This window comes from Pseudorasbora parva, chromosome 2, assembly GCF_024679245.1.
Source record: "Pseudorasbora parva isolate DD20220531a chromosome 2, ASM2467924v1, whole genome shotgun sequence".
Taxonomy (NCBI): Eukaryota; Metazoa; Chordata; class Actinopteri; order Cypriniformes; family Gobionidae; genus Pseudorasbora; species Pseudorasbora parva.
In genome coordinates, this window is record NC_090173.1 from 53,119,083 (window position 1) to 53,140,600 (window position 21,518).

Consider the following 21,518-nt stretch of genomic DNA (forward strand, 5'->3'; position numbering starts at 1 on the left):
TGAATGAAAAAACGAATTCCTTAACATTGCAATATTTTTATTGCTCTTAAAATTCCAAAGTAAGACTATACAAGAGCAATGCATTCAATAAAACCTTGAAAACATAAAGTAGGCTACAGACACACTAGGGCTGCACGTTATTGAAAAAAAATTACATTGCGATATTTTTTTTCCCCAACGATATATATTGCGATATTGAGAGCCATTAATTCAGGCTAAAGTCAATAATTACCATTCCGTGATATTAATAATTTCACTAATAAGCAAGCTTCATTACAAATGACAAAAAGAAATGTTGGAAAATATGTGCAAACATAAAACTAAACCTCCAGTAGGTGGCAGCAGGTGACCGTCTTAATGAGTGAGTCACTGAGTCGTTCATTCAAACGATTCATTCGAACGCTGAATCGTTCACACTTGTTGCTATGAGTGAGACGTGTTACGGATCTGCTATGAACGATTTTCACTGCTGAAATAGAACAAAAACACTAAATATTGCATCTAAAATGTAAGTGACTAAGTGATTGTTAATTAGTTGTTTATGGAGCTGTCATATGAAATCAGCGTCATTTTCAGTCGTGATGGTATTCAGGAAAACGCTTGTGATTTGTTGTGATAGTGTTGTGATATCTCCTCGAGAGGCTGCACGAGCGTGAACAGCGCGACCTTATTATCATCAGTTCATTATATATTATCCAAAATCGATCGCCACATTCTCGCATTTTGGTGATTCGCTATAGTTATTTTTTGTTTTAATCAGGCTCTTGTCCGTCAGTAAAGTAAAATTCTTTCACTTGTCCCTTCAAAACACCCACATGTCCTGGACAAGCGTTAATGTCGAGCCCTGCTTTGTATTCGTCGTAAAGATCTTTGTTGTGCCGTTTTAAGTGATCAGGCAAATTGGTGGTGTTTTCTTGTTTTGTAGCCACAAGACACTCCATGCAAAGTACCTCTTTTTGTTCAATATCCTCTTTTATGTAGCCAAAATAGTCCCAAAAAGATTTTTTTTCCTCTTCGGATGTTTGGCCGTGAGCGGTGAGCAGCGGCACAGCGAACCAATCGCACAGCGAACCTGTGCAGGCATGAGGAACGTGCATGTCACTCCAGCAACAAACTCGTGTTTACTGTGTGCTTCCTTAATACACCATGGGCTACTACCATAGACCGTAAAAAAATACTACTACCCTTCACATCGCATGTTCCGGCGATGTGACTATCGCACATGCGCACATCGCGATGTCGATGTTAAAACAGAATATCCGTCAGCCCTAACACACACACACACACACACACACACACACACACACACACAAATAAATAAGTATTAACCTACAACAAAGAAACAAATACGATTTTTCTATGTATGCAACTCAGCCTACAGGCTATGCCCATCGATTAAATATCAACAAGCTGGTTAATCAAATCCGGGGACACACTGCATGCGTGAGCGTCTCGGCTGCGTGGCGTGTCCGTTTTTGTTTCGGCTCACATGTTAACAGGTTGGAGTTTGCACACTGCCTGTGACGCGCGGAAAACGCGTGCATGCTAGAAATAGAAGAGCGCCTATTTTTCACGTGTGTTGGGAGCGTCTCCAGGCAAAATAGAATAGGAAAAGATGTTTATATATCATTTTGACACGAATACATATTAATAATTTACATTTTCATGTTTGAAAGTCTGTAGGTTTACATAAATGCAGATATAGGCCTAATTGTAATAATAAAAAATGTCAATTATCGATTTTGAAATATTGCAACTGTCAATACAGAACTAAATATTCTGTAGCCTATTTTGCCGTCAATACCATAGATATGTGGCTACTCCCGACGTTTTCTTTGCTGTATCAGTAGGCTATTTATGTTTAACATTAGGAATAGGGCTTCCCTCCGCATCAATAGCAGCAGCAGCGTCGCGTCAGACACGCTTCTAGTGTGCAAGGGCAGAGAAAACGCCACACAGCCCCGTGGCTGACCCGCAACAGAAACGCCACGCGCATCAGCGGCATGACAGTGAAAAAAGTTACATGTAGAGTGCATTACGGGCGCCAATATTCAGTTTAAAACCGGAATAGTCCTGGGATGAAACTGCTCACTTAGAGGATGGATACCCTCGGTCACATCAGCGCGATTAGACATTAAACATTTTAAATTTAAAACAGCTTATTATGTAGGTAACGTAGCCAATGTGTCCGATGCTTTCACTTTTTCATTTTTTGATGCAAACGTTTGTTTTTGTGATTAAACTACATCAAATATTACCAAAACATCTGTCTTCCTGTGTGCAGAAATTTGTTTATGTAGCCGTGACAACAAAGCGCGTGCGCGCATGCCTGTGATGCTCCGTGCGCACTGCGCGCCAACCCCATAGACTGTGGCCAACCCGCAAGCCTTGCACTTCTGAAAGTCTGAGGAGCCGCTCGTGTTGCTACCATAGATATTCCTAATAAATAATATACTTAATTACATAATATACTTTATTATGTACATGTATGGTTGCTACTACTCTCTGGCACCGCCATCTTTATTTTGAGTCTGACGAATCGACGCGCATATTTTGCGTCAACGTATTTTTTGCGTCGTCGACGCGTTGTCCCAGCCCTACTGCATATTAGTGGATAAATTGAGCCAGGATCACCAAAATATCCCAGCTTCAACCCTTATCCTAGTATTGTGCAGTAGGCCCCTGGTGTCGAGAGTGAGTGAGTGTGTGTGTCTCCCACACACATGAAACAAGTTTTGTTCATTCATTCATATCAAGAGGTGGCCAGGCTGGACCCCGATACTTTTAACAAGAGGTGTTTATTCAAGAGACACAATAGATTTTAAAACTTTGCAGTTTCTCTTTTGTCACCGCGCGGACGATGCAACAGCGAATTGAGCGCTAGAAAAAAAAAAACTAGATAGTGCGAATGTGCACGCGCCTATCCGGTCTTTACGCGCTCACTGCCAAAGGAGTACTTTGAAAGGCTCGCGCGCGCATCTGTGCGCATCTGCGCGAGTCAGAAAGGAACGTAGAAAGTGAAGTATATCCGCGTTCTTATCAGTTGTGTTTCCAATTTGAGCTTGATCCTCAGAAATGTTTGGGAAAATGTAACGTTAGCTTGTGTGGACGCTACCGCACTACGTGATCAACAGAAGAGCTTCGCTACTGAAAAGCTATTTCATTGAGAAAAAAGCGACGCTACCACCACGCTACTGAAAAATTTAGTTAAGCTAGTAGCGTCACTACTTGTAGCGACGCTACTGCCCAACACTGGGGCCGTATTCACAAAACATCTTAAGGCTAAAACTTGCGGATTTAGGGGAAACTCTTAAAAATAATGGCTGTGTCAGTCCTATTTTTAGGACCCCTACATTTTTTGCTCTAAGAGTATTTCAAAAAGCATTTTAGCACTAAAACTAGCTCCTAAATCCATGAAACGTTAGGAGTAGTCAAGAGGACTCCTTAGTCACTGACCAAATCACTAACAATCAGAGATGTACTAGAGACTTGAGTTAAAGTACAAGTGCTCTATCAAAAAAGTGACTTGAGTAGAAGTTGAAGTCCTCTTTAAGCATCACACTTAAGTAGAAGTACTAAAGTATTAATTATTATGCAAGTAGTTTATTTAAAAATGTACTACTCAAGTACTGAAAGTAAAAGTACAAGTATTGTGTTATGTAGTTATTAAAGAAAGTAGTCAAAAGTTTGAACATCATATTTCATTATCAAAACATTTATTTTGACTAATAGTCTAATTTTCTACCATATACAATTGAATACAATTAACAGCTAGCTAACGACAACTTGCTTTGCACTGTTCTCTTTCACCTCACTCCATTCTAAACCAGGCTAAATAATTTTTTTAGGCAATTTTTCTACACATGGTCATATAAATAACCTGAAAACACTGTAGTTCATTAAGATTAAATCTTACTAACCACTCTTACTAAATCAAATATAAGCACATGTATATTCTTATTTCAAGAGATGTTCTGAGTAAACGATTTGTTTGTAAAACTTTACAATATGGTTTGATTGGTTACCATTACATTAGTTAATGTATTAGAATAATAACTAACATGAACTAACCATGATCAATACATTCGTTAATGTATTTATTAATCTTTGTTCATCTTAGTTCATAAAAATACAGCTGTTCATTGTTTGTATGTTACTTCACAGTGCACATTAACAATGTAAACAAACAGAGAGCAATTTAAGGGCAAGACAGCGCTTGTGTTGTTAGACAGTGAATGTGTGCGCACGGCCAGGTGCGTGCTCTCTCGCAAATGTGCCTTGACAAGCGCAGCAGTTATTCTATTTTACATCACTCACCGAACAAAAAAGGCTTTGGTGGCTAAAACAAAAGGCAGAAAGGGAGCACGCGCAGTCTTCTTGATTTGCTTGATTCGCTCAATGATGTGCCAGCTTCATCAAACCTGCCATCTACCGTTCTGGCAGCGGTAAATAATGTGGGCTTGGAATGGAATGATTAGTATGATTTTTATAATTGTAACGAGTAACTATGCAGCGCATAAAAAAAAAATCGGAGTAAAAGTATTAAACTCATGGAAAATATGTACTGAAGTAAAAGTAGGAGAAAAAAATTATATTCTAGTAAAGTACAGATACCGCCTTTTAGTACTGAAGTAGTTCTACTTCGTTACTATACATCTCTCCAAACAATCCTAATGGCCGTTGCCACATTCTGACCAAAGACAGTATTATTATTATTTTTTTTTTTTGACATTTGTAATTTTTGACAGATATTTTTGCCTGATTCCAACAAATCACATCATTTTGAAGATTGTTTTAGGGATGCACCGATACCATTTTTTTTTCAGAACCAATCCGATATTAAAAATTCTAAGTATTGGTCGATACCGATACAATACAGTTTTGTTTAAAAATTATACTGTATAAACTGTATATACTTTTATATACAGTGTGAGTGGTGCTTGTGAGTGGCAAAACTCGGGCCGTTTATGCAAAACAGGGCAATCCCTATGTCTGTACAATGATGTGGAGTTGAGATATGGCTTATTTATATGTTTGTATGGTTGATAGGGTACTCTAAATGGTTGATAGGGCGAAGTTAGGAAGCTGTGATGTCATGATACAACAACTGATACAAATAGTTTTGTTTAAAAATTATATATAGAATTTCTATAGCTCAGTGTGTTGAACTGATAGTCACTCTTTTGTGAGTTAAACACAATCTACTAAATAAAGACAACTTCATTATAAAGAAAACAACAACCTAAAATTATATATAAAACTCGCAATCTATGACAAAAATACTAAACTAGATTAGTGGAAAATTCGGCAGCAAAGGTTACTCCTGAAAAATCACGAGTGCACAATAATTGTATAAAATCTAAACATTTAGTGGGGAACAAATAAAGAAAACCATAAAAGTGAATAAGTGTAGCTCTAAATCTTGTCAAATGTTACACGTTGTTGTAAAATAGCCTACATTCATGAAAAACAAGTAAACATATTTATAAAAATAGGGCCTATATACTAAGAAATTACATTATTTTAAATGTATAGCTAATTTTTTTAATGAGACAGCAACATATTCTAGATAGGCTAATAATAATCTCATAGCACAAAAGTATTATAATACGAGCGGCACAAAGCGTGTATGCGCATCCCATGGGCAGGATGATCCGCTTGATGCAACATGGAGTCACAGCTCTGTCCGCATTGAGAAATTCAAAACACAAAGGAAAGATATATTGTATCTATGCAATATTTTATTAAGCTGTTTGTTTTACAGTTTAACATATCAGTTACTGTGTGTGAAGAACAATACAATATCTAGTCCAGTGTTGTGATCTAACAGTAGCGGTGTAACGATACACTCGTGTCACGATTCGATATGTATCTCGATACTGAACTCACGATAGGATATGTATCCCGATATTTTAAGCCAAAATAAAGTTTTTTAATTTTTTTTACTTAATATTATATTATTTACGTTTTATTATCAGGACCCACAAATATTATACATTATGTATAGTTGTTGTATGATTCTATGTAATAAGATGATTAATGAAATAAATGTATGTCACTGAAACTCTAAACTTAATTTTTTTTCCCCTCACACATTATTCACACTTTCAATATAGGCAGTATCTCTCCCCATGCCTGCTGTGCTCTGACTCTCCTTATTAATGCTATTAATGCAGTATGTAAGAATGAACCATCTGAAATGCTTTGAATAATCATACCACTAAAACTAAATGGGATCTGGTTATTTAAATGATGTTTGCACGTTCACTAAGGACTGTCGCTTTAAATGATATTTGCGCGTTGACTTTGAGGAGTGTCGCTTTAAATAATGTTTGCGCTTTAACTGTGAGGAGCGCCGTTCCGGCAGAGCGCCGTTTTTGTGTTTGCACTTCAGATGATCAATACAATCCGCCACAGCTCTAATCGCAAGAAAGCTCGTCAAAATGGCCGCTCTCAAACTATAAACGTTTAGCTCATCCAAGAACTTAAATTCTGCATTTCCTCTCTTTCATGTTGTTTTCGTGCATCATTTGAACGTCCGTGTTTACTACAGTATGTGCGTTTTGTTAAAAATTTTCATCACATAAAGCCATTGTGTCTCTTCAGAAGACTTGAAGACTAAAGAGCATTTGGATTAGACACTCGATTAGTTATTTTTACATGCCTTTATGACATTCTTTGCATCTTTTAAGTTTGAGAGGAATGGACTTTAAAAATGGAGGGACATAAATCCCTCAGGTTACATAAAGAATATCTTCATTTGTGTTTGGAAGTTAAATAAAATAAACAACATGATGGTGACTACATGATGACAGAGTTTACATTTGTGGTAGCCTTCATTTGTTTATTTGTGATTTGGTGAATTATACCTTATAAATAGGGCTACACCAAGTTGAGCCTTGGATAAAACAACTCTATATCGCGAATCGTTATCGCCACGATAGATAGAAATCTGTCTGAAAGAGCAAACACTTATTTCTACATGTGGTTTGATTTTCACATTAGACATATTTGAAATTTTATTTATTTTCACAAGGGTTTTGTGTCTCTGTGCATCTTAATGTGTTTTCAGTGGATGGAGAGCTGATCAGATCAGAGATGTGTCCTGTCTCAGCACATCCTCCTCCTGTCAGAAACACATCAGTCCTCATGACACAGAAGCAGCCCTGCAGCTCGACTCTCACCAACCAGTGCAGGATGATCTGCAGAGAGCCAAAGACCAGCACAAAACCAGCATGAAGAGCAGATATGAGAGCGTATTTGAGGGAATCAAACTACAAGAGAATCAGACGCTCCTGAACAGGATTTACACACAGCTGTACATCATAGAGGGAGAGAGTGAAGGAGTGAATGAAGAACATGAGGTGCTACAGATGGAGAAAAGCTACAAGACACTCCAAGACACTCCGATCAACTGCAATGACATCTTTAATCCTTCACCTGAACTAGGATATGAGGAGAAGAGAAGAGAGAAGAAAGACAAAATCAAGACTGTTCTTACTAAAGGCATCGCTGGAATTGGAAAAACCGTCTCTGTGCAGAAGTTCATTCTGGACTGGGCCGAGGGAAAAGCCAATCAGGATGTAGATTTCATGTTTGTTCTTCCATTCAGAGAGCTGAACTTGATTAAAGATCATCAGTACAGTCTTCACCGACTTCTGCTGGACTTTCATCCTGAACTTAAAGATCTGGACTCAAAGATTTATGATAAATGTACAGTTGTGTTCATCTTTGATGGTCTGGATGAAAGCAGAATTACACTGATGTTTTCAGACAGTGAGAAAGTTCATGATGTGACTGAGACTTCATCAGTGGGTGTGTTGATGTCAAACCTCATGAAAGGAGATCTGCTTCCCTCTGCTCTCCTCTGGATCACCACCAGACCAGCAGCAGCCAATCAGATCCCCTCTAACTACATCAACCGTGTGACAGAAATTCAGGGATTCAATGACCCTCAGAAGGAGGAATATTTCAGGAAGAGAATCAGTGATGAGCATCAAGCCAGCAGAATCATCTCACACATCAGAAGAGCAAGAAGCCTCCACATCATGTGCCACATACCCGTCTTCTGCTGGATCTCAGCCACTGTGCTTCAAAACATCCTGAATCAAGATCTCAGTGCAGAAATCCCTCAAACTCTGACTGAGATGTACACACACTTCCTGCTCATTCAAACTAGTATGAGGAACCAGAAGTATGAAGAGAGGAATCCGATGAAACCCCTGCAGTCTAACAGAGACGTGATTGTGAAACTTGCTGAACTGGCTTTCACTCAGCTGATGAAGGGCAATGTGATGTTCTATGAGGAGGACCTGAGAGAGAGCGGCATAGACGTCACTGACGCCTCAGTGTATTCTGGGATCTGCACTGAGATCTTTAGGGAGGAATCTGTGATTTATCACAGGAAGGTTTACAGCTTTGTACATCTGAGCTTTCAGGAGTTTTTTGCAGCACTGTATGTGTTTTTATGCTATTTACACAAGAACAGTGACGTTCTGAAAATGTTCCTGTCAGGAAAGGGAATCAGGAATGTTTCTCTGGATGTGTTTCTGAAGGGAGCAATGAATAAAGCCTTGCAGAGTAAAAATGGACACCTGGATCTTATCCTTCGATTCCTTCATGGCATCTCACTGGAGTCCAATCAGAGACTCTTACAGGATCTGCTGATTCACACAGAAAACAACCCAGAGAGCATCAAGAAAATAATCCACAATCTCAAACGAGGTCAAAAAAACAACGTCAGTCCTGAAAGATGGATGAATCTGTCACACTGCTTGATTGAGATGAAGGATAATTCTGTTGTTGAAAAAATGCAGGAATTTTTACAATCTGGAACAAAAGACAAACGTCTTTCTCTTGCACAATGTTCAACTTTGGCAAACATGATCCTGATGTCAGAGGAGGTGATGGATGAGTTTGACCCTAAAAAGTACAAGATCACATCATTACAAGAGGGTCAAATGAGACTGTTACCTGCTGTGAGAAACTGCAGAAAGGCTTTGTGAGTATGAAATATGTACATAATGCCCCCAATGTAGTATAAAAGGGTTTTCCTCTGATAAATCTACTGTAATGACAAAAACATTTGAATTGTATTTCATTTATTTTTGTTTTAGAAATTAGGAGTGTCCACAGATTAAAACAAATAACTAAAATAATTAGATTTAAAACCATTGTACTACTTAAAGCTACTGGTGGCCACACCAGATACTTGTTGCTACTTTTGATATTGACATTATTCCATTTTATAATCATCTTCAGTCTTTAAGTGAATTTTGCTGATTGAAGACCAGAATGTTAATCAATATGATATTTCATGGTAACGTTGGTAACCTAAGGAGTATTCTCTTTGTTCAGATTAACAGCCTTGAATCTCAATGATCAGCATTATGAAGTTGTGGCTTCAGCTCTACTATCACCAAACTCCCCCCTGAGAGAGCTGGACTTGAGTAACAATCGCCTGCAGTATTCAGCAGTGAAGCTGCTCTGTGCTGGACTAAAGAGTCCAAACTGCCAACTCACCATACTGAGGTTTGAATTTCACATTCATTAATGCGTTAATAATAATGTGCAATATTTAATCTATATCTCCTTTATATACACCAAACTCAAGTTCTCTTTCGTGCTTGAACGAACAAAAACACACACAAGTATCCTTAAACAAACTAAAATATTTGCGAACAAGGTACGTGTGAGATCCGCACCATGAGCAGCAGAGGGTACTCACACTAGCTGATCTGAAGGTGACCCAAGCACATTTGACCCCCAAAGTCTTGTTCAATTGACTAGTAGGATCGCTCCGTACTGTGCCTGGGCGCAAATTTTAGCCGTCCCTGAATGCAATTCCCAGAATGCTTCGCTGCCCTACGAGGCCACTCCCAAAGCCACCGCTACTACACAGCAAAATCCTCAGTGTTAAATGAACACTGCTGGTGTTTGAGTCCACACTCAGTGTTAAAGGTAACACCGAATCAGTGTTGAAGTTAATGAGATAATTAAGTGATCATTAAGCATTAATGATGCACACCTGCTGTTAATAAGCTGTTACCTGATGATAACAAGCAGAATCACTAAAGGCGGGCGTACACTGTGCGAATTCGGACACTCCGAAGGTTGTGAGATATTGCAGACGCTACGAGTCATTTAATTTGATCATCGCATCAAATCAGCTGGTACACGGCACGACTGTTTGCACCGCGAGCCGGCCGCAATCACACGAGTTTTCGTGTAACACAGACACCGGAGCTTTCAATGTTGCTGCTATAGCGTCAGATACAAAAAATAAAGAAAAAAGGAGTGCAAATGATTTGTTGAAAAGCAGAAAACAGCCATTCCTTTTAACCGAAACAACCAGAGGGAGAGAGAAGAGTGCACGTGAGAGAAAGTGTGTGTGTGTGTGTGTGTGTGTGTGTGTGAACGCAGTATGTGGCAGCCACTGAGCTAGTCATATAGATTGAGCCTATGTGACGTGCTTGTGCATGATTTGGCAATAGGGGACAGCTGGTAAAAATCGGGCCGACTCCCCGAACTTTTTAAACATGTTTAAAAATGATCGTAAGGTCGGGAGGTGCTCTTAACGTGCTCGGCTCGTCTCGTATTTCCTCTCACACGGTGCGAGCCGCGACCATACGAGCATCCACGATGTCCACGCGATTTCTCCCGAGAAAAAAAAATTGTCTGCGAGTTCGTACGACAGCAAAAATCGCACCGTGTACGCCCGCCTTAAAGGAAAGAGAAACACGAGAACTACAACTGAATTTAGCCACAGCCTTAGAAGAAATCAACTGAAGATAAAAGAAGACATTTAATCTCTAAAGATCTCATCAGAGGATTAACTCCACAAACAGAATTACCAGCTTCACACATTACTAACCAGACTGATTTTATTTTGGTCAGTTTACATAAGCTCTTATTGAGAATTAATAGAGGGGGTTTTTCACCATTATGGCGATCAGTGTTTTCTTTAGTTGGGCAGTTTGACTACTTTTTAATGTTAGTGTTTCTCTGGCTGCTGTATCTGGGTTTGCTATGGCAATAAAAGCAGAGAAAACATGCTCAGATGCTATCGGCTGCTTGATGATCAGAATATGATCACTGTGTAGTGGCTTAATTCACCAATCTTATGACTGTGTATGAGCAATATACTCTTAACTTTGTTTTATTGTGTTTCTAGAAAAGATCCAGCACAGTGTTAATCAGAATAGTTGAATAATTTCTTTAAAACAAATTGTACACTAAGCACTTTAAACTCCTGCGAGCTTTACTCACACACAGACATCAAGATTCAGCCTATGAATCCAGGGTGTCCGCGGGGTTTTAAAAGTATTAAAAAGTGATAAATCCAAATGGTCAAATTTAAGGCCATTAAAAGTGTTAAATGTGGTCTCAGAGGTATTATTTTTTTTCCAAATTAGGTATTATTTTTTCAGACTATCAGGTGTCCTATTCTGAATGAAATTCTATCTGCGTTCGCGTTAGTTCGTTTAAATATGGGCTTTAGCATATCTGGGCACATAATCAAAGATCTTTCATCTCCGTCTCAACTAGGGTTGGGCATCGAGAACCGGTTCCAACTTGGAACCGTTTAAAAAATAACGATTCCAGAAAATTTGTTTTCGGTTCCGATCTGCGGTTCCAAACGCGCAAGTTTTGGTTTCCATGGCCACCTGATTTCCGGTGCGCGCCCGCTTGTTCTTTTAGCCATGGAAGTCTGGTAAACGGCGCTCTGAAGTGTGGATTTATTTCACTTTTAAAAAGCCTGGGTCGAAACAGTGCAACTAGTGTTGTCAAAAATATAGATACTGAAATATCTGAAAAGATACGATAGCCTGCTCAGTTTCTACAGTAGCCTATCGATCCCAGCTGCGCCCTCCTCTCCTCTCCTTCTCTGACCGACAGCGAGTTGACGCGCAGCCGCATATTCTCACTCAGCCCGGTTAACCTCTGAACACGACGGACGCGCGTTCTGCTGGACTTTTCCTTACGACAGTGTGTTAGTGTTAGTGTGTGTGATCGGTCTGAATTTCGCGCGGGATTGCACATAATTCCACGAATCCCTCAGATTTCAAGCTCACATCTGAAGCGCACACACACACATACCGTGATAAAGCCCACTCTGACATACAAGTGCAAATATTCGCTTCTTTTTCCAGCTTATTATTAGTCAAATACAATCAACCAAATTCTCAGTGCACATTTAGAAGAGTATCAATGTAAACACAGTCGTGAGCAATTCAGGAAGAAATGAAGAACGAGTAACAGGAATTGTGTTCAGGATCCATGAGTGCCTTAAAGGGACGGCAGTCATTTGTTATTCAAAGTCAAACTACAAAAAACATTATCCAATGTTATTTTAAATTTAATTAGCCACTTTGCGTTTTTTAATTTAGTTTCTTACCTGAATGTTAGACCTACCTGAAAAAATAAAGCAGTCTATTTCATTTATATGTAACGACAATGACTAATGAGTTTAATGTCTCGGGGAATAATTAACTCAAAAGGGATTTAATATTCAATATTCATGAATTTATGAATATAATTTGCTAGTCGTTCATTACGTATTAAAATTTTCCGATAGGGAAAAATGTTTAATTAAATACAAGTAACCCTTTACGGAATTGCTTGAAATTATCCTACTAAGTTTGTCCTGCAAATTAGTTATAGACTTTTCAAATCAATTCTCAATAAGGGATTACTGCTTTACGAGCGCATAAGAAACATTAACTTTACTGATCAGGACAAGTTCAATATTTCAAATGGTCATACAGTTTACTTTACTAACATAGTAGCATAAGCAGTTAGGTAACGTTAGATCGTAAGTTTCATTGACTTTGTGTATGTGGGAGAACAACAAACTCAACTCATTAAATGTCTTTTGGAGGTTTAATAAACACAGACTAAAAATAACACTACAATTCACACAGAAAGTACACACTAAATATGCATTAAGAGATAAGAAATATAGATATTAACGAAAGAATACATAAAAGAGAATAATGAATAGACTGAAATTAGAGAGAGATAAAAGAGAGAGAGAGAGAGAAAGAGAGAGAGAGAGATGGTACAAAGAATTAGGGATAAGAAGCAGCTTTCCTTCAGTTCATCAAATACAACCTTCACGGAGTTAACTTGTCCCAACGGGAAAATAACACACCCTCTTAACAGCAGTTTGAATTTGGAAAATAAGAATACTTGCTTTCGTTTTGGTTTCGTTTTGGCTTCTCGCGTGTGTGCGTGTGTTCCGAGTTCAAATGTCCTGCGTGTCCGGCGGTTCTTTCCGAGGTCGAGAGGGAACGGCTGGTTGCTTTCTAGAGACGCTCCGTGTCCTCCTTCTGAAGAATGCCCTTGGGGCTAGTAAGTTGATGCGATGCAAAAGCGAAGCGAGGAGGGAAGAGGAGGAAGAGGGGAAGAGTTGGGGCCTGCTTGGAGGGCCTGCATTGGTGGCCTGGCTCAAGGGCCAGCCACCGTGGGTGTTGGTTCCGCCAGAGATAGAAGGGAAGAAGTGAGAGAGTAAGAGAGCATCCGAGCACATCCCTTTTAAGGGTCTGGAAGTAGTCCCACCCTCCAGGGTTAGACTTAACCAATGAGATTGTTGGGATTTCCAGGCGGGAAATTCCTCAGCAGATTTTATGGCTCTTTGTTCCAAGGCTCGAATCAGTGGGTCTCTGACCATTCATATTCTAATTAATGCAACAAACACACACTGCATTTTCTGAATAAGTGATATACATGGAAGTGTAAGTCGTGAAGTGAGCATTAATTTGATAGGAGACATGACATATATGAGGTTACCTGAACTAGTAAGTTGTTAAGACAAAGACAAAAAGATGCAAAATACCATACAGAAGAAACATTTTACAAGACAGTTATGTGTTTACATATAATGTCCTGGGGTGCATGTTCATTTATAGATGGTTTGTCTATAATTTGAGGTAAAAGCGTGTGTTTTACCACCTTTAACTCTCTGTGTATGGAACTTTTCATGTGGCCAAATTCTTTTGGGCCGTAAAACTTCTTATCAGATGGTTTCCAGGGTAACGGAGAATCTTTCTCTGTTGTGTTGGGGGAAGGTCTGTTACTAAGGACAAAGCATTCAAAACATATTTGTTAAATGTAACTGGCAATTGTGTGTTTGATTCGCCTGAGTCGCTACATATATATTTTATTCTATTTTATTTATTTGTGCTATTTTTTGTAATATGTTTATTTGTTCTTATGTAATTACTGTTTAGTCGTCTTTTTAAATTCAATTCGAAATTGAAATCAAGCTTACTTGTGCTGTGTGTAAGCTAGTGCAACACCATTACCCCGTTGTAAAAAATACATTGAGTTAGCAAATATTTGTGAGAATTTTAATAGTAATTGATCAATGTTTATATAAGAGAAAAAGCTTAAAAACTTTATCATATAAAGTGATCTCTTCAGAAGAAATTTTTGATTGCCTAGACTTTCAAAAGATAGAAAAAAATAATAATTATATAAAAAATAACTAATTGACAGTATATGCAGCGTTTTTGCCCCGTGGTATTGAAAATAGCATTGAATATCGATGTGACATGTTCTGACTCCACCCCTCAAAGAATCGGAATCGAGAATCGAAAAGAACCGGTATCGAAAGTAAGAATCGGAATCGGAATCAGAACCGTTCAAATCAAAACGATGCCCAACCCTAGTCTCAACGTATATTTGATGCTGACGTCATATTCAATGGTCGCTATTTCATTTATAGTTTATGCAGTGCAGACTGCATATAACTTTGATAACTTTATTACATTTCTGTATATTTCCTAACTGTTAAGACAGGAAGGGCAGGAGTAAACATGACATTTATTATGGGTTTATGTTAGCATTGTTTTAAGTTTACTTAAATTAAAAACGGTTATATTTATTATAAGCCTAATAATAAATGTAAAAAAAAATAAAAATAAAAAAATCAGTAGCTGTATTACTATCAGTAATACTGGCCTTCATTCATAAAAAGATGCCATTTAAACAAATATTTAAAATATACTGTCTTTATGTTGTTTCTACATTAATTTGATTAACTTTGTAATTATTATATTAAAAACGTACAAAAACATTTTCATCAGAAAAAATGTGTGATTAATCTAGTTAAAGTTTTTAATCGATTGACAGCTCTAGTTTTTAGTATTTTGTTAAACTCTACAACTTATCACAGTTATAGAAATGTGATATTTGGCTCAGGTTTTGTTGTTGGAAAAAAAACTAAATAATTGAATTGCTGAATTACCAATTATTAATTGAAATCAAATGTGTATGCTGTAATGCTTCTCCTTAACCAACCTTTGTGAATGTTGAGATGTATTTTACTGTGTCTGAATGATAACTTATTACAAATTTCCTCCTGGTGTCAATTCTAAATCTATTATTTTTTGTATGTTATGTGTCAAAATCTGTGTAAATAATAGAAAGGTCGCTGAGTCTTGCAATTCAGTGTCGTGATGGTTTTAAAAAATATTCTGAAGGTAGTAAAAAAGGTATTAAAAAGTAGTAAATTTAACTTAAGGATTGCTGTATATACCCTGGAATCTCAACAATGGTAACATCATTCCACAATGAGCTTCATGCCACAATGCATTCTGGGAGCCATGGATGAGTTTAGCATGATGCTCCCAGAATGCATTGTGGCGTGAAGCATGTCACCATTGTTGAGATTCATAGGCTGAATCTTGAGGTCTGTGTGTGAGTAAAGCTCACAGGAGTTTAAAGTGCTCAGTGTACAATCTGTTATAAAACGTATTCAACTTTTCTGGTTTAAAACCATCCTGGATCTTTTCTAGAATAAAACAAGGTAAAACTACTTTTTAAATAAACTAATTTAAATATATTTAGGTTATTAATGGGTCTGGGGCCGTATTCACAAAACATCTTAAGGCTAAAAGTAGCTCCTAACATGTTGATTTAAAATAATGGATGTGTCAGTCCTAATTTTATGACTCCTACATTTTTGCTCTAAGAGCATTTCATAAAGCATTTTAGCACTAAAAATAGCTCCTATATCCACAAAACGCTAGGAATAGTCAAGGGGACTCCTAAGACACTAAGTCTAAATCACTAAACAATCCTAATGGCTGTTGCTGCAATTCCGCGCAAAGACTCTATACAGTACTGAGGCGATAGTGATAATTAATGTATCTTTAAAGCTACACTGTGTAACTTTTTTAGTTTATTCTTAGCTAAAATCACTTAGTTCTTTCAAAAATATATGTGCTCATTAATGTATATTTACTTCTTTCAAGTAATAATGTATTCTCGTAATTTTATAATATACCATTGAAAATACATACGGGTGAGGGTTCGGATGGCGGTCGCCATGTTGCTCCTCCATATTGAAAGTACATTTGCCAAAGAGGGACATACCCGTAAATTCAAGCTTCGCTTTTCGCGTTTTTACACTCGATGGCACCGTGTCGAATGTGAAGAGGAGGATTGCTTGAGGCTGCTATATGACGATGGAGGATCACTCTTAAGCCCCTTTCACACTGCACGTCGGACCCGCAATATTCCCGGAACATTGCCGGGTCGCCTTCTGTGTAAAAGCAACCACGTCCCGGAATTGATTACCGAATTCGACCCGGGTCGGGGACCTAGTAATATTGCGAAATATGTATCAGAGTCGCCAAGGAAGCGGAAAAGAGAATTAAGACGGCAACGCGACAGGCAAATAAACAAGACAAAAGTAAATATTGGAGTGGCCTTTCCAAGATGGAAAGAGCTCATGAGGAGCAACGATTTTAAAAAGAACGCCGACGTTGCCTGCTTTCTTCTCGACAGGTAATATTAATTCAGCCTATTTGTGTATATTGGAAGTTTTATTGTTGCTTGGCTAATTATATCATGGTGTGCTGTGCATAACACTAGAACGACGTCTAGGATAGTTTTCCTCGCGTCAATAATGAAAAAGTATTGTTTACCTTATAACATAAATCCGTGTTCTATGACGGATAACATGAGATTAATATTTTAATTGCATTATAATTTGTTTGCCTTACGCTAGTGATGTCGTACAATATACAGAATAACGATAGCACTGATAAAAGTTACTTTACTAAGATTAGCTTGCATTCGTCTGGGAACCTGATCGCTGATGTTAGCAATGAAATGGTAAAAAAAATAACGAGAACATAAAACTAATATTCATTTTACATAGATTAATTTGATCATAGATCATTTGGTAAATTTAAATAACTGCAAATTATAATAGTTTTCAAAAGTAACCTCATAACTTGAAGCAACACTCACCGAAGAGGTCGAACTGGAAGCCATGACTAAATCGGCCACCGTAGGAGTTGAAACGAAATCGAAATTGAGAGGAAAACAAACCAAGAGTTTTTCCCAAACTAAGAGTTTTGCCCCGAATCACAGACCAAGAGTGAGGAATCTATGTATGTGGGAGTCGGCTCTCGGCTGTGTATATATGCCTCCTATCACGCTGATTAGACAGACCGTTTGAATGTGCTCCTCACTCCTCCTTTCTTTATAAAACATAATCTCAGTCTCTTGAGATGCAGACATGTAAGAGACTGACAATTAGCTGAACATTTACTAGTTTAATTATGACAATTAGCCTACTTTTTAAAATCTTTATTTGAATATGGCATAGGGCTGCTTATTTCGGTTAATTTTCCCAATCAACAACCGATGCTCATTAATCAATTATTAACGGTTAACTGAGAATATTATAATAGTGAATTGGCAATAAATAAAAATATGATTGACGCGTGTCTGAGCAAACAGCAAAACATACAGAACAGCTGAACAACAGAACCACATTATCAAATGTTCACGCACCTGCAGCGTTTCTGACAACAGAGAAAAACAGAATAAAATCATGTAATAAAAAGCATACAATAAATAGGCCTACAGTAAATATTTTCACTTAAATAATTACTGAATTAAAATGACAAAACGAAAATACACTGAATCCGTTTGAAACTTTGAACAACCGGAATAATTTTTTGTCAAATAAAAATAGCTGGCCTACCTCAGGCCACACCGTGACTGGTTTTTATTTTGTAAGAAGTAACATGTCTTCATTATGTGGGTTAGTCTGGAGCACAGCCTGTTGGCCGTTAGACCTGCGGCAGAAAGCCTTGTTCGTCTGTCTCCGCATCGCGAGCCTCCACTGACTGTGATTGTTATAAAGTAACATGTCTGAACCACAGCCTGTTGACCGTTAGACCTGCAGCAGAAAGCCTTGTTTATATGTTCGTCTGTCTCCGCAGCGTACTCTGTTTGTAGAAGTGTTAATACTCGACATGCTCGCTGTTGTGCTGTTCTTTGAAACAACAGAGGACAACTCAGAGTAATTGTTCTATAAACCATCAAGAAACAATGGCGAGAAGAACATACGTGATGTTTACTAGGCTTGGGCGGTAATACGGTAAAATGGTATACCGCGGGATCTAAAAATAGCAACGGTATCAGTTTCAATACCGTCAAACCGTCAAAAAAAAAACAGATCAACTTACATATTGCTGATCAACAATTAATTATTAAATATTTAATAAGTTGAACTAATTAAACTATTTACATATTAAATACTATTTATTTATTAAATGCCTAAATATGTGTATGCGTTGTTGTGACAGAGTGGATGAGAGAGAGAGAGAGAGAGAGAGAGAGAGAGAGAGAGACAGAGAGAGAGAGACAGAGAGAGAGAGAGAGAGAGAGAGAGAGAGAGAGAGAGAGAGAGAGAGAGAGAGAGAGAGAGAGAGAGAGAGAGGGGAAAAGACGGCGAGTCGGGCACTGAGTTATTCGGTCTCGAAAAAGAACACAACTTCTGCAGTTTGGAAGTATTTTGGGTTTTGACGGTAAATACAGACGAGGCAATTTGCAAATTGTGCAACAAAAAGATGACCGCGAGAGATGGAAATACCTTGAACCTAAGGGCGCATATCCGAAACCACCATCCACTCACTGCTGCGTGGATGAAAAACTGAGCGCACCCTCGGACTATGCTGTAATATTGCCGAAGCCTTTTGTCACACAGCTGGCAATGTAAGCAAAAAGCATGAACTCCACAAAAATCAAGTGGACATGGGACTCACAAAAAAAAAAAGTCAATTGTCTGACAATTGTCTCATAACGGTAAGCATAAAACGTGCAGAGAGTTTCTCAGGGGCAGGGGCTCAAATGTAAAAAATAAAATAAAAATATAGGCCTATATATATATATATATGAGCCAAGCCAACAGTTTGGTGACGCTGTCTGAGCCTTACATCATAATGTTTTAATTATTCACGGTAATACCGTATACCGAGGTAAAATAGGGAGGAGGTTTGACGGTATCAAAATTTGGATACCGCCCAAGCCTAATGTTTACTTTAGTAAACTTGACAAAAACCACACTACAAAACGCCAAAACAAGGCTTCAGTAGGCACTGGTGCCCGGTGAATGCAGAGATAACGCCTCGCCAGCCAAAAAATAATGTGTCAGTCCTAATTTTAGGACTCCTACATTTTTGATCTAAGAGTATTTCACAACGCTACTAGGAGTAGTCAAGAGGACTCCTAAGACACTAAAGGGGATCGCACACCGGACACGGAGCTCGGCGGCGCGCCACGTCTTTAAAATTTGAACACATTGTTTTCAATGAGTGTACGCACACCGGTGGCGGCATTCGGCGCCTGTCCGCGGCAACTTAGGAAGTTGTTCTAAATCCTGCCGCACCACAGAGCGCCATTTCAAGGCTTTATATTAAAAGTATATTATCGTTAAGGTATACTGATTTCACCCTTTGCTACAAGACACATTTGTTTTACATTCTGAGTTCAACAGCTTGAATAAAGTCTAAACATGTTTTGGGGGAATATATAATAAACGAAGCCTTTTAAAATCCTTTTAGAATGTGTGCGTCCGGTGTGCGATACCCGAGACGCTGCGCGGCACGCCGCCGAGCTCCGCGTCCGGGGTGCGACCCCCTTAAGACCAAATCACTAAACAATCCTAATGGCTGTTGCCAAAATCTGCCCAAACACACAGACATTGAGGCAATGTTGATAATTAATGTATCTTTAATTTAAATAAATGTCAGATTACCTGTGGTGGTTGTTTTACGAGTTCATACTTGCAAATGATTGAATAAAGTAAAACAATATGAGCGTATTTGGCATGTTGTCCAAAGCGATTGAGGCCTCCAAGCTCTGAATTTATCCCAAACCCAGAGTTCTGCCCCGAATCGCAGACCGAGAGTGAGTGGAGAGATTGTGAGAGTTAGCAAAGATTCTTATTGGAATCTAAAGCGGCACATTTCCAGAAAGCACGAGGATGTGCTACGCAAACATGTCAGTGCAGCAAAAGGTGAGCTATAGCCTACCATTCTATAATTAATTCATACATAAATAGTACGGTTGGACGTTGTGTTGTATGGAGCCCTGGTCTCATGACATGCAGACAAAAATATCATGGCCATTGGACACAAATTAAATTTGAATTTGAATTGAATTAAGAATTCGTTCTCTCATTTCTAAATGGTAGGCACAAATTAAATTCATTCCCACAACTTCTTAATTCGTTGTCCCAGGTTAAGTAAATCGTGGCCACGTTTAAATCATTTGTTCTCTTATTTTATTAAAACTACAACGGATTATACAATGTGGCCACGATCGAATTAATATGAGGAAACAAATTATTAAAATATGCTGATGGGTGGGAACGAATTGTTAATTCGTTATGCAATCATCATATCAGTGTAACTAAAAATAAGCTATAGCCAACACATAATATGAATTGAACAAAATTGTTGCTCATGTTTTGTTTTTAAGTTAGACAGAGGTTATTAAACCCCTTTATTATAAATATATATACATATATATATATATTTACAAATTATTTTTACAAATCTGACCTTCGTAATTGGGTAGGCCTATAATTTAAATGTAGGCAACATTAAATGTCGCATTTGTTCTTTACAGAAAAAACAACCAATCAAAGGGAGATTAAGAATTTATTTCCTCTCCTGCGTCCCCAGATTTCTGCTGCTGGATTATTGTCCGGGGCACACCGCATGAGCCTGAGACCTAATACGTTGTCCAAACTAATGTTTCTAAAAGTAAATTCTAAAGTGATATAAAGATCGTGACGTTTTTAATAGACAACATTTCCCGTAGTTTTGGTCTATTTAAATTTAGAATGCGTTTCTTTTATTAACAACAGTAAACGATCCGATACTTTGATAACCCAGATGTGTTTTGGGAAGTTCTAAATGCATTTCTTCTCGTGTGCTTTTGTTTCATTTACATGCTTGTTTAGCAACAGAATGTTCATGGAAATAAAATAACACAAATCAAATATACTTTGTCAGTTATTGCACTTTATAGGCAAATTTGCCAAAGGGCTGGCATATTTTTTAAACTGATAAACTTAATTTAATGCTTTTAAATTAATAAAAACTAGGCTACAGACTGTCACTCCAAAATTACTGCTTGTCTATTTTAGGCATGTGCCGATTTTCGATAATGTGATTTATCACGATAATGAATATGCACAATATTGT

General features: G+C 38.0%; 1 protein-coding gene across 3 annotated transcripts in view; it reads left to right on the forward strand.

Annotated features, from left to right (window-relative positions):
• The window catches only part of LOC137046638 (NACHT, LRR and PYD domains-containing protein 3-like), a 99,446-nt gene that overhangs the window by 11,598 nt on the left and 66,330 nt on the right, over positions 1-21,518 (forward strand). For all 3 annotated transcript variants that reach the window (XM_067423937.1, XM_067423954.1, XM_067423945.1), the window contains exons 3-4: positions 7,073-9,001; positions 9,358-9,531. In XM_067423937.1, coding sequence (XP_067280038.1) covers positions 7,073-9,001; positions 9,358-9,531 — 2,103 coding nt within the window. The remainder of the gene's footprint in view (positions 1-7,072; positions 9,002-9,357; positions 9,532-21,518) is intronic.